This window comes from Zalophus californianus, chromosome X (assembly GCF_009762305.2).
Source record: "Zalophus californianus isolate mZalCal1 chromosome X, mZalCal1.pri.v2, whole genome shotgun sequence".
NCBI lineage: Eukaryota > Metazoa > Chordata > Mammalia > Carnivora > Otariidae > Zalophus > Zalophus californianus.
Window position 1 is genome coordinate 110298429 of NC_045612.1, and position 11850 is coordinate 110310278.

The 11850-nt window shown below is 39.3% G+C and overlaps 1 protein-coding gene across 1 annotated transcript; it reads right to left on the reverse strand.

Annotated features, from left to right (window-relative positions):
* Window positions 1-481: 481 nt before the first annotated feature.
* DDX53 (DEAD-box helicase 53) lies at window positions 482-2717 on the reverse strand. Its single transcript, XM_027608528.1, has one exon. It carries the CDS (start codon window positions 2592-2594, stop codon window positions 687-689), a length of 1908 nt encoding a protein of 635 aa, XP_027464329.1. The 5' UTR covers window positions 2595-2717; the 3' UTR covers window positions 482-686.
* Between the last annotated feature and the right edge of the window lie 9133 nt (window positions 2718-11850).

Below are 11850 nucleotides of genomic sequence, written 5' to 3' on the forward strand. Positions count from 1 at the left end.
GATTGTTGTGGCACTAACTGCTAGGGGAAAATAGAATATTTTGACTAGGATAAGCTTGATGAAAATTATGTTTCAATTCAGTGTGACTTTTTAAAGCAAGGAAAGCACTATTGTTGTCCATGACCAGTCATTTAGAGGAGACATAGATCGACATGGCAGGCTATAAAAGAAACTGGACTTTAATCAATGCATAAGGGGTGCCTGGGTGGCTCAGTCTGTTGTGTCCAACCCTTGATTTTGGCTCCAGTCATGATCTCAGGGTTGTGAGATTGAGCCTTACATAGGGCTCCGACACTGGGTGTGGAACCTGCTGGGGATTCTCTCCCTTTCCTCTTCCTCTCCCCCTCCCCCTTTCCCTTTGTCCCCACCCGGCCCCCCTCCCTCCTCCCCCACACTCATGCATTCTCTCTCTTAAAAAAAAAAAAAAAAAAACACATAACATTTATTTTTCCAAATAGTCTCTCACTCTTTCATTTTCCACTTTTGCCTTTATTAAGGAACATACACAATATTGAAAGCTTAGTATTTAAGAATTGGTTAAACGTCCTTAAACTGAGAATGTTTCCAATACTTCTTTATGGATCTTGAAGACTACATATCTTTAACATATCTTCAATCTTCCAGTAGCCTTGTACAACTTTTCAACGTGGATATCAATAAAACTTCCTGGGTTTTCCTTGAGATTTTTATTTTTTTCCTGTGTTCTTTCTTTGTTTATGGAATTTGTGACGTTCAGCCATTATTATAAGATCATCAGGGACACTCTGATTTGCTCGTTTCAGGATTTTAATCAGTTCACTGGCGGTCTTCCAATCATTTTGAGTCATGAGGGTAACTGATACACCAGTCTTCCCTGCTCTTCCAGTACGCCCCACTCTGTGTACATATTCTTCAATATTGCGTGGAAAGTCGTAATTATATACGTGTGTGACATCACTAACATCAAGACCTCTGGATACTAAATCAGTAGCAATCAGTATTTTCACTTTTCCACTTCTGAAGTCCTCCAGTGCTTGTTCACGATCATGTTGCTCTCTGTTGCCATGCACTGATTGCACTGGTAAGCCTTGGATGCTCAGATCACTCGATAAGTCATCAGCAACGAGTTTTCTGCTGACAAACACGATGACTTTGTCTTGGGGTGACAGGCTCTGTAGGAATTCTTGGATAAGAGATCGTTTTTCTTCTTCTGTGGTAATGATTACATTTTGCTTCACCGTATTCACAGCAACTAGATCCAGAGTACCAACATAAACAATCATAGGCTCTTTCAGATACGACTGAGCAAGTCGACGAATGGTATCTGGCCAAGTTGCACTTGTCATAACAGTCTGGCGGTCTGGGCGCACATCTAATAAAATCTTCATTATCTGGTGTTCAAACCCCAGATCTAGCATTTTATCTGCTTCATCTAAGACTAAGTAGGTTATGCTTCGTAAGTTAACGAAATTATTCATTTGCAGATCATTCAGTCGTCCAGGAGTTGCAATAATGATATCTATGCCTTTGGTAATGTCTCGTATTTGTCGTCCTCTACTTCCACCACCATATATACAAATACTTTTAAGACCTTTATATGAGTACTTAGAACATTCAGCTTCCACCTGAAGAGCTAATTCTCTAGTGGGTGTAAGGACTAGCATGCCAGGTCCATTCCTTTCCTCTCTTGGTATTGGTTGATTATCGAGATGAATAAACCCAGGCATTAAATAGGACAAAGTTTTGCCTGTTCCGGTTTGGGCAACTCCTATGAGATCTATTCCTTGTAGAATAATTGGCCACGCCTGTGACTGAATGGGCGTTGGCTTTTGAAAACCTGCTCTTTTAATGCTTTTCATAAGGTCAGGATAAGGATGGAAAGCATCCTCAAACTGACAAGTAGGACTGGGGATGGGGCGCTTTTTGCCACCTTTCAAGTCGTCACACGTTATGTCAAAGTTTTCCTTTCTCCATGTCTGTACTTGAACTTGAGACAATGAACTTGTTGCTTCAGATTCTACATAAAAGTTTTTCTTAATTGGTGGTAAATCTGCCCATTTTCTTTTCTCCCAACCCACAACTTCCGCCTTAATCTGATCCCAGTCAATCAGTGGCTGAACTTGTCTACCACCAGTGTTACCTGGGCGAAACTCTGTTCCAGCGGAAGCCTGAGGTGCGGCACTATCGACACGGGACTCTGAATGGTGACCTCGTTCTTGTTTTTTGACAAGAGCATCTATAGCTGCTTTGGCCTTTGCTTTCATGTCCCTGGTGCCAAAAATTTTCACTTCGGCTTCAGAATCACCTTTTATGATCTGTATTTTGGTGTTTGTTGTGGCCTGGATGTTTTTTATCTTCCATCCACCACGACCAATCACCACACCAATCATGTTGTTCTTCAGTTTAAAGCAGAGAGGTGGTTCTCTGGGGCCTGAGACTCTAAGCGCCATGCAGCCGGAGGGGCCGCTCCAGCCTCTGCTGCTTCCACCCCCTCCGCCGCCACCGCCGTCCCTGCTGCTGCCGCTGCCGCTGCCGCCGCCACCCCTGCCATCCCGGCTGGCCCTGAAATCTCTTGAATTAGGCTCTGCCCTTTTCTGCTCTGGGGCCCAGGCCATTCCTGAGGAGGGTAAGACTGGTGTTGGCCTTTTGCCTACCTAGAGTGGCAGGAAGATGTAGTCTAAGGCCTCTTTCTCTTCATGAGCTTGACCAACGGACTATGGCGCCGGTGGGTAGCTGAGCAGCTGTTAGGAAGAGAATTATTATGTGATGTAGCGGCAGGGGCTTCAGTGGGCTGACCAATCACAGGACTCGGTATTAGCGCGAGGTATACAGGCACTTGTGACGCAAAATTTAAAGTGACGCTATAATGTGACCTGTCGCTGGCAATGGTAACCTTGGTCACGTGGTTAAGTAGTTTTACCCAGGTTTTCCGCACTGTAAAATTATTTCTCCCTTTCCATTATAGTAATAATAAATAATTATGGTTACTCTATTTTTTTGGAAACAATTCATTAAGTCTAGCTGACCCTCAGAGGCTCACCTCCTGTTTAAATTCGGTTCTTTCTAACGTTTTGTAGAAACTGATGTTATTTGTGATACAATTTGGAAAACACTGCTCTGGATGAATATTGATCATCGAATGAATTTTTTTTCATTTGGTTGTTCAACGAGGCTTATTCTGACAAAACACATCACAAGTCCCCCACACTTTTTTTTTTTTATGAATTATACTAGGAGTTTTAAAGCTTTCCCAATATCTTGCAGTTCATTAACTATTAAAAAGGGGAATTTGCTTAGTTAAATGTGGCTTTAACTTAAGAGTATATATACAGTGTTTCCCTGTGTATGTTTTCATCTTTACATTGAATAATAGTATGTATTACAGAACCACACAATTCTAGAGGTGTTCGACATGTCAGGGTCGTTTTGTTTTTCTTCTTCATTAAAGAGAGAATGAAGTTGAGGCCCTGATATCCTTAAGGACTTGACTAGGAATTCTCAGCAAATCCTTGAAAGTATAAATTGAGAACCATTTCTTAGCTCATAGACTAGGGCTCTCAGTGCTCTACTGTAAAGTGACGTGTTTTTGCTCCTATTGTTCCATGTGGGCGATACAGGAGAGTAGAAGGAGCCATGATAATGAAGTGAAATCAAGTCGTAAAGTGGGGAGAAGGGTAGCTGTGTTCAAAAGCAATGCACTTTGTGGCGGTCCTTATTGTAGTGAATTATTGGGATTGAAGACTTGTGCAGGTATTATAGGTACTAAGAAAGATTGTGCCTTCAGGGTCACTCCCTACCATTGGAGAAACTGATTGTCACCTAAATTAAGGGCCGCCAGTATGATAGTCTTTGTTTCAAAAATCTCTGGAACAGGCTTATCTCCTTTCTGAAATGTTCCCATTAGATATTTACCCTGTGGGTTTGGGTTTGGTACCTTAATAATCTGCTCTAAAAAACAAAAACAAAAACAAAAACAAAAAAAACCCCACACAACATAAAAGTATAAAGTTGTCAATGCAGTAGATGCATTCTAGTGGAGCAGCTGGCTAAGAGGTTCTTCTAGAACAGGGGGAGGCCAAAAAGGAAGGGTTGGAGTTCCTGATAAAGTATCTCTGAAGAAAGGTAATGAAAGAGAGGAGTGTGCTTAAGGCATTTTTTACCATTTTGCTTAGGGTGGTCCCTAATATTTGATAGGCAACAATAAAAGAGTGAAATATTATAGGCAGTGAATTGAGGTAATTTTAAACCACTGTAATTTCCACAAAATTTTCCTGTAGATAAGTTAATGTTGATATCCTAAAGCATTCTTGTAGGTGGGACTTCCTTAGAAACAATTTTGATAGTATTTTAATTTAATTTTCTTTGATAATCTAAAGCAACCTAGACTTGGGGAATTCCAGTTAGCATTAATAATTATAATAACTATAGTGGATTTACATTTGTATAGCACTTTGTAAATACCTGTAGAAATGGTCTATTTGGATGCTAAGCATCTGGCCATTATTCTATTCTGCAGGTGCAATATATTATGGCAAAGGTTTCCATCATCACTGTACACATTGGTATATTTGTTTTGTGCACAAAACTATGTAATGTAGAGTTAAAGAAGTTGCAGTCGTATGGGGTAGTGGTCAAGGACACAAGAGGCTAAATAACTGGGTTCTGCTCTCAGTTCTGTCGCTTATTAGCTGTGGGTCCTTGAGCTATTTCTAAGCTTCTTATGCCTTGGCTCTGCTAACTGTGGAATGACACAGTGATACTTAAATACATGGAGACACACACAGTTACATTCCTTGGTTCAGAGTAGGAAGTCTCAATAAACTGTGTTACAGAAACAGTAGGTATGTAGAGACAATTAGGGAAGTTCCCAAACATCTATCCAAGATTTTTCCTGTTAGAGTTTCCTCTGTCCACATCAAAATGAAAATGAGGGTAATAAAAATTTGTTCATGAATCTAAATTAATTCAATTTAAACTTTTTAGTCCTAACATCATACTCTCCTTTTTTGGTAAAATATCCTTTCGAAAGTGAAATGAGGATCACAAATGGTTTTTAAAGATCCCTACTATGTCAAAAAAAAAAAAAAAAGGTAAAACGAAGGCCAGTAGCCGGATTTGATTTTAAAATGTTACTTGTATGTGAAACCAAAGAAATGGCTGGTACTCGTCTAGCACATTAGCAAATAAACACAGTTGAGAATGCTATTAGGTATTAAACATGCTGGCAGACCAAAAGGTCTGGGAGGCTGGAGATTTGAGGCAAAGCTCTCTAAGGGATGTAGATCTGTTCTGTCACTAGGAGGTGTGAAATTACAAATAGGAGGATATTAAAGTTTTAGGGGAAGAAATCAATGTGGCTTTGGGGAGGTGATGAGGGCAGGCTGGATGACTAGGGTAGAAGATTTAGGGTTGAGACAGAGGGGAAATGGAGAAAAATAGTTTGGTTCAGGGGAAGGGAAAAGGGAACTTCCAGGAACTGAAAAGACAATCAAAGATGTTTCAAATTACTATGGTAAAAAAATGGGAGGGAGGGAATGAATCTAGAATGAAGGCGTTCTCTTGACACTGTCAGTATTAATTAGGGAAGCAGGGCTGTATGGGGAAAGCAGGATGCAATGAAGTGAAGAATGGGGGCTGTGTTTGTGATATTTTAAGTATATTGAACTGAGAGACTTGAACAGAGTGTGGCGGTGCTAATTCAAGAAAGGAACAGCTAAAATGAGCAGGGACCCAAGTAGCAAACTAATAGTTCAGTCCTCGCATATGCCAAACATGTAAAAGGCATTGTTTCATTTAATCATCACAGCAACTCTGTAATGGGGGTTTTCCTCCTTTTCCATGTGAAAATATTGAAACTCCTAGTTGTCACGTAGTATATCCAACTTCATGCACAGGTATTGTAAATAACTTAGACAAATTTAGACACAGGTCTGATTAGCTTCAAGGACTTTCTCCCTCCACTACACTCCCATCTGTAGGGGAAAATATGCTGGATTTAGTGCCTAATTGTAGAGATGGAATGAAAGGAGCATTTAGTCAAAGGTTACTCAAACTGACAAATTGGGGACTCCTTGGAGCAAAGAACTGCAGAACTGTTTAGCAGGGAAGTTGGAGGGGAAGTCATTTGTAGGGCAAGAGGAGTTTGGTCTCAGACATGTCCGATTTGTGGTGGTTTGGGGAAATGGAAGTGGAAATGTGACGTAGGACTGGAGATTTGGGACTTCAGTTCAGGTAAGAAGACAGGAGGAAGAATAGAAGAATCAGCATAGAAAGTAGAGGTGAAACAGAGAATGAATATTCTTCCCACAAAATAGAGAGTAATGGACAACAGGTTTGAGAATATCTTCAGGAATCAGAGAAGCCATATGATTAGATAATGAGAAGGGGAGCACAGGGAACCGAGTGAAAAAGTAAGAAAAATTCAAGAGAATAAGAAGAGAGCATTATAGTAGGAAATAAGGCAAGGGAACAGGTTGAGAAGACCTGCTAAATAATGTAAAATACTTCACGGAGGACACGGAGTAAATAAACTACTGATGGTGGGAGAAGGAAATTAGCAGTGACTTTCAAGAAGGTCTTTTTTGTGGCACGACGGAGAAACACATGTTGCTAGGGAAGCAACTGGGAAGAGAGACAAGTGGACCACTGGGGAACCCTGCAGTGCTGGGGAGAGAACTTTACATCTTGTACCAAAAGCTGAAAGGCACTGTCTTCATTTTTAAACAAGACTTCTAGGAAACTTAAGATTTCATAGGCAGTTACTGGGATTGTTTTGTTAAAGATCCAGTGGATTTCAGTAAGATAACTTACCATGAATAGTGGAAGGAAATGAATTGTAATAGTCTTTCAAAATACATGGAAGGGTAGGATGAGGGAGAGAATCACAAGGAGACAAGAACCTTTCATCAGCAGTTTCAGAAAAGGCAAGTCTTTATAAAAGGAGGAATAGGGAGTACTGGGAGTTCTTTCAAGGAGACTACAGTGCTATTTTTAGCTACCTGTTAAAACTTTCTCTATCAAATTTAGTTTATTCTCCACAGAGTGCGGGGAATGCATCATTTAGGTATATGAAAAAGTGAGGCTATTGATGTAATTAAATCTTCTTTCAGCACAAACAGTAAAAAAAAAAAAAAAGAAAAGAAAAAAGAAACTATGAGCTGATTAGCACCTGCAGTAAACACTATTGGAGAAATTCTTGCTTACCAACTACTTCCTATGGAAATTTTAATATATTGGCATGAGCTTTAAAAATAATAAGTTGCAATTATCCCTTGGCTCTATTTTGAGTCATTTGAAGGGCTTTCTAGGACCATTTCATTTCTTTTTTTTTTTTTTTTTTTTTTTTAAAGATTTTTTAAATTTATTTATTCATGAGAGACAGAGAGAGAGAGAGAGGCAGAGGGAGAAGCAGGCTTCCCGCTGAGCAGGGAGCCCGATGCGGGACTCGATCCCAGGACCCTGGGATCATGACCTGAGCTGAAGGCAGACGCTTAACCATCTGAGCCACCCAGGCGCCCAGGACCATTTCATTTCTGATAGCTATGATGTATGTAAGTAGAAAGAAAAACCGTGTTTTACATTATTCACATTTTATACCGAAGCCTAACAACAATCCTTAGAATCATGGGAATTTAGAGGTGGGAAGGACTGCCTGGAAGAGCATCTCTTCTAGCCTTCATATTTGCAAGTGAGAAATCTAACATCTACGGCAGCTTTGTCCAATGGGGACATGATGTGAGTCACACATACAATTTTGTGTTTTCTAGTGGCCACATTAAAAAAAAAACAAAACAGTAAGAGGGGGAGACTTCTGATTCTGGACAAAATGATGTAGGCACATTTCTCCCTATTCCTTCTGCTTATTTATTTTATATATAAAACAAGAAGACTCTGAAATCTGGAGAGAAGAAGGCAGACCAGCTAAGGATTTTAGAACTTAAGGAATGACAAAAGTGCTAAGTTCCCTTGGTTTTTTGTTTTGTTTTGCCCCCCTTATATCCTAGATTGGGTGCTGGAGAAGCAGACACCCGCAGGCACAACCAAAAAAAAATGTCCCAAGAAAAACCTATTTTTTTTTTAAGCCAAAGGACCAAGAAAGGAGGAGCCTATTAAGAAAGAAATTTTTTCTGATAATAACTTCCCTGCTTGCTTATTGCAGAAAACAACAACACAGTGCACTTCCCCTGCCCCCATCAACAAAGGCCTAGTGTGGAGCCTAGACTTCCATCCACATCCATTGGTAGCAAAACACTCCTACTTCTCCCTGCTGCGGTGATGTCCAAGCAGACCAAGTCTCCAAGACTGTATTTTCAGCACTGGGCAGAGGTGATGAGATGCCCTCTCCACACCCACACCCTCCCCCCACCATTATGTCAGTAGAAACTATGTGGGGAGCCTGGAGTTCACCCTCACCTAGCAATAATGTGGCATACCTTACTTTTTTCCCAGCATATGTGAAGTTCTAATGGGGAGCCTGGACTCACACATCTGCCTGGCAGTAAGAAGTTAGGGCCCAGCTTCCCATACCAGTATGGTGTCAGTGGAGGCTTGCAAAATTGGAGATTTAAATAATACTAAAATTCTCATAGTACACAAAATGTCCTAGACGGAATTAAAAATCACCCATCATGTCACGAATTAGGATGAATGAGGAAGAACACATGAATAGATACCAACAATGAGAAGAAAGGGGCAACGGAATTATCTGAAAAAGATTTAAAGTCAACCATCATTTTTTAAAAAGCTTCAGTGAGTACTTACCAACAGACTTGAAACAAATTAAAAAAGTTTTAGCAAAAAATAGAAGATACAAAGAAGAACCAAATAGAAATTTTAGGACTGAAAAATTCAGTAATCAAAATAAACTCCCTTCATGGGCTTAATAAAAGAATGGAAATGAAAGAGGAATGAAGTAGTGAACTTAAAGATAGAACATTGGGAATTACCCAATTTTAACAACAGGGAGAAAAAAGACTAAAAAATATAACAGGGCCTCAGGGGCCTGTGGACAATAATAAAAGCTCTAATATTCCTTGGAATTGCAGAAGATGAGAAAGAACATGGGTATGAACAGATACTCAACAGAATAAGGACTGAAAATTCCCCAATTTCCCGAAAAGCATAAACCTACAAATTCAAGAATCCTAGTAAACCCCAAACACACTAAAGCCAAGGAAATTCATGCCAAGACAAAGCATAATCAAATTTATATAATCTAAAGACAATGAAAAACTCTTGAAAGCAAATAGAAATGACACATTGCCTATAGGGGGAACACCTGTTCAAATGATAGGAGATTTGTCATGAAAAACCATGGAGGCCAAAAAGAGGTGGCATAATATTTTTTCACATGCTGAGAGACAAGAACAATCAACCCATAATTCTATATGTAGAGGAAATAACTTCAGAAATGAAGATAAGGTATTTTCAAATGAAGGAAAGCTAAGAGAACTTATTGCCAGCAGACCTAACGTAAAATAATGGCTGATGCACATTCTCTACATGAAAAGGGAATGATAAAAGAAGGAAAGGAAACAATAAGCAAAAATATGGGTTAAATACAATAGAGTAGCCACTTCTCAAATTTTATAAATGATGTTTGACATTTTGATAATGTATGATATCATCTTAAATGTATTAGAGGAGATAGTTAAAACAAGTATATTACAATTGGGAACAGTAAAGGGACATAAAAAGAGAAATGGTTTCTATACTTGACCATACTGTAAAATAACAGTACCATAGGCTCTGATAAGTTACAGATCTATAATGCAATACCTGGAGGAACCACTAAAAAGCCATACAAATACGTACACTCAAAAGCAGTACAGGTGAATTAAAAGGGAATTCTAAGAAATTTTCAGCTAACCCACAGGAAATATGCCCATGAAAACATGCTCAAAATTATTAGTCATAAGGGTAATGGTAATCAAATTCACAGTGAGATACCGCTTCATACCAGTTATAACAGCCGTAATAAAAAAGACAAAAATAAGGTGGTGAGGATGTGAAGAAGAAATTTGAACCCTCATACAGTAGTAGAAATATAAAAAAGTGCGTTCATTTTGGAAAACATTTTGGCAGTTTTTCAAAATGTCAAATAGAAAGTTATCATAAAAATAAATAAGTAAATAAAGCTACTGTATGACCCAGCAACTCCACTCTTTGGTATCTACCCAAGAGAAGTACAAACATGTTCACACAAAAACTTGTACCTAGATGTAAATGGCAGTATTATTTATAGGAGTCAAAGAGCCAAAAGTAACCCAGATGTCCATCACCTGAGGAATTGATAAACAAAACGTGTTGTATACGTACAGTGGAATACTGTTCAATAAAAAGGAACGTGATATTGGTGAATGCTGGTGTAGATGATCCTTGAAAACATGTGAGGTGAAAGAAGCCAGTCACAAGAGACCACTTACCTTATTATTCCATTTATCTGCAATGTCTAGATTAGGCAAATAGAGAGAGAGAAACTAGATGAGGGTTTCCTAGGGCTGAGGACGGATGTGGGAGATGAGGTGGACTTGGAAGTGAGGCGAGAGGGGTAATGGGTAATGACTGTTACAGAGTTTGGTTTGGGGTGATGAAATTACTTCATGATGACTCTTTCAAAACTGTAAATATAAAAAAAACATTGAATTATTCACTCTAAATGCATGAATTGCATTGGTATGTGACCTATATCACAATAAATTAAGTAATATATGGATCTATGTGAATCTTAGGTTTCTGAGAACTTTGCCCCCTTTCCTATATGTGAATTAAATGCATGCTCTAATTTTCCCCTCTAAAAGCAATACAGTTGACAAATGAGAAAACTGAGGCACAAATAATAAGCTATTTTCCAAGGTCACGCAGCTAACTCCTGAGTTCCACATAACAAACTCAAACAGATTTCCTGGCTATACACAAGGGTGATTAACGATAGACTGGGGAAAGATGGGGAAGGCAAGAAAAGGAAACCATTGCCAATAAACATATTCAGTTGTGATAATCTGGGATAAAAAAGGCAATCCGGTATGACAGAAGTTTTTATTGCCTTTCTCAGGGGTTTCGGAACTGCTTGTAGTTGATAAAGCCATTCAGAGTAAGGATTTGGGACAAGGGCTTATACTCAATTCTTTGCAGTGCACATTACTACCGAGGGAGACAGCAGGTGACTTAAGTCTTCACTAAGAATCATTATAGGGGAAGAGAAACACAAATGATAACGTTAACAACGGCCGAATCTTCTCTTTGGGAGTTTATTGATATTCCTAAGTGATAGGAATAGAAAACTGATGGAAGAAAAGGTAACAGCCTTTAAAGGTGGATTAATTTGGCATGTTGTTTTTCTGTCAGTCTTACTATAGCACTTGACAGGAAAAAAGATGCATTTGATGCCATTTACTCTTTTCAACATGGCCATTACTTCAGAAATATTATCACTTTTGATTTTTCAATTTTTGCTGAAATGGTATTTGATATAGTTTCGTTCTCATTATGGAGTCTCTGTCTCAATTTGCTGAAAAAGATTGCAACCCCAGTGAAGTATGGCAGAAAATTAATTAATTGTGTGTGGCTATTTAAAGATCATTCAGGGAGAACATCAAGTGGTATTTTCTAGATCGTCTGACTTTGATCTGAATATTCGTTTCTTGCAATGACACAGATTTCGTGGCTGGCAGCCATGAGCTAAAACCTGGAACTTTTCGAGGTTTGCATGTTCCAGGTCACACAGGCTACGGTCCTCAAGGGTGGGCCAGTGGGGAGAGGAAGCAGCTGAGGGAAAGAAGGGTGGTGGTGAGGGAAACTTGCTTGCCTGTTGGGGATGACCCCAAAAGACAGCCGGCCTTTCTAATATGCAGTGTCCAAAAAGCATGTTTA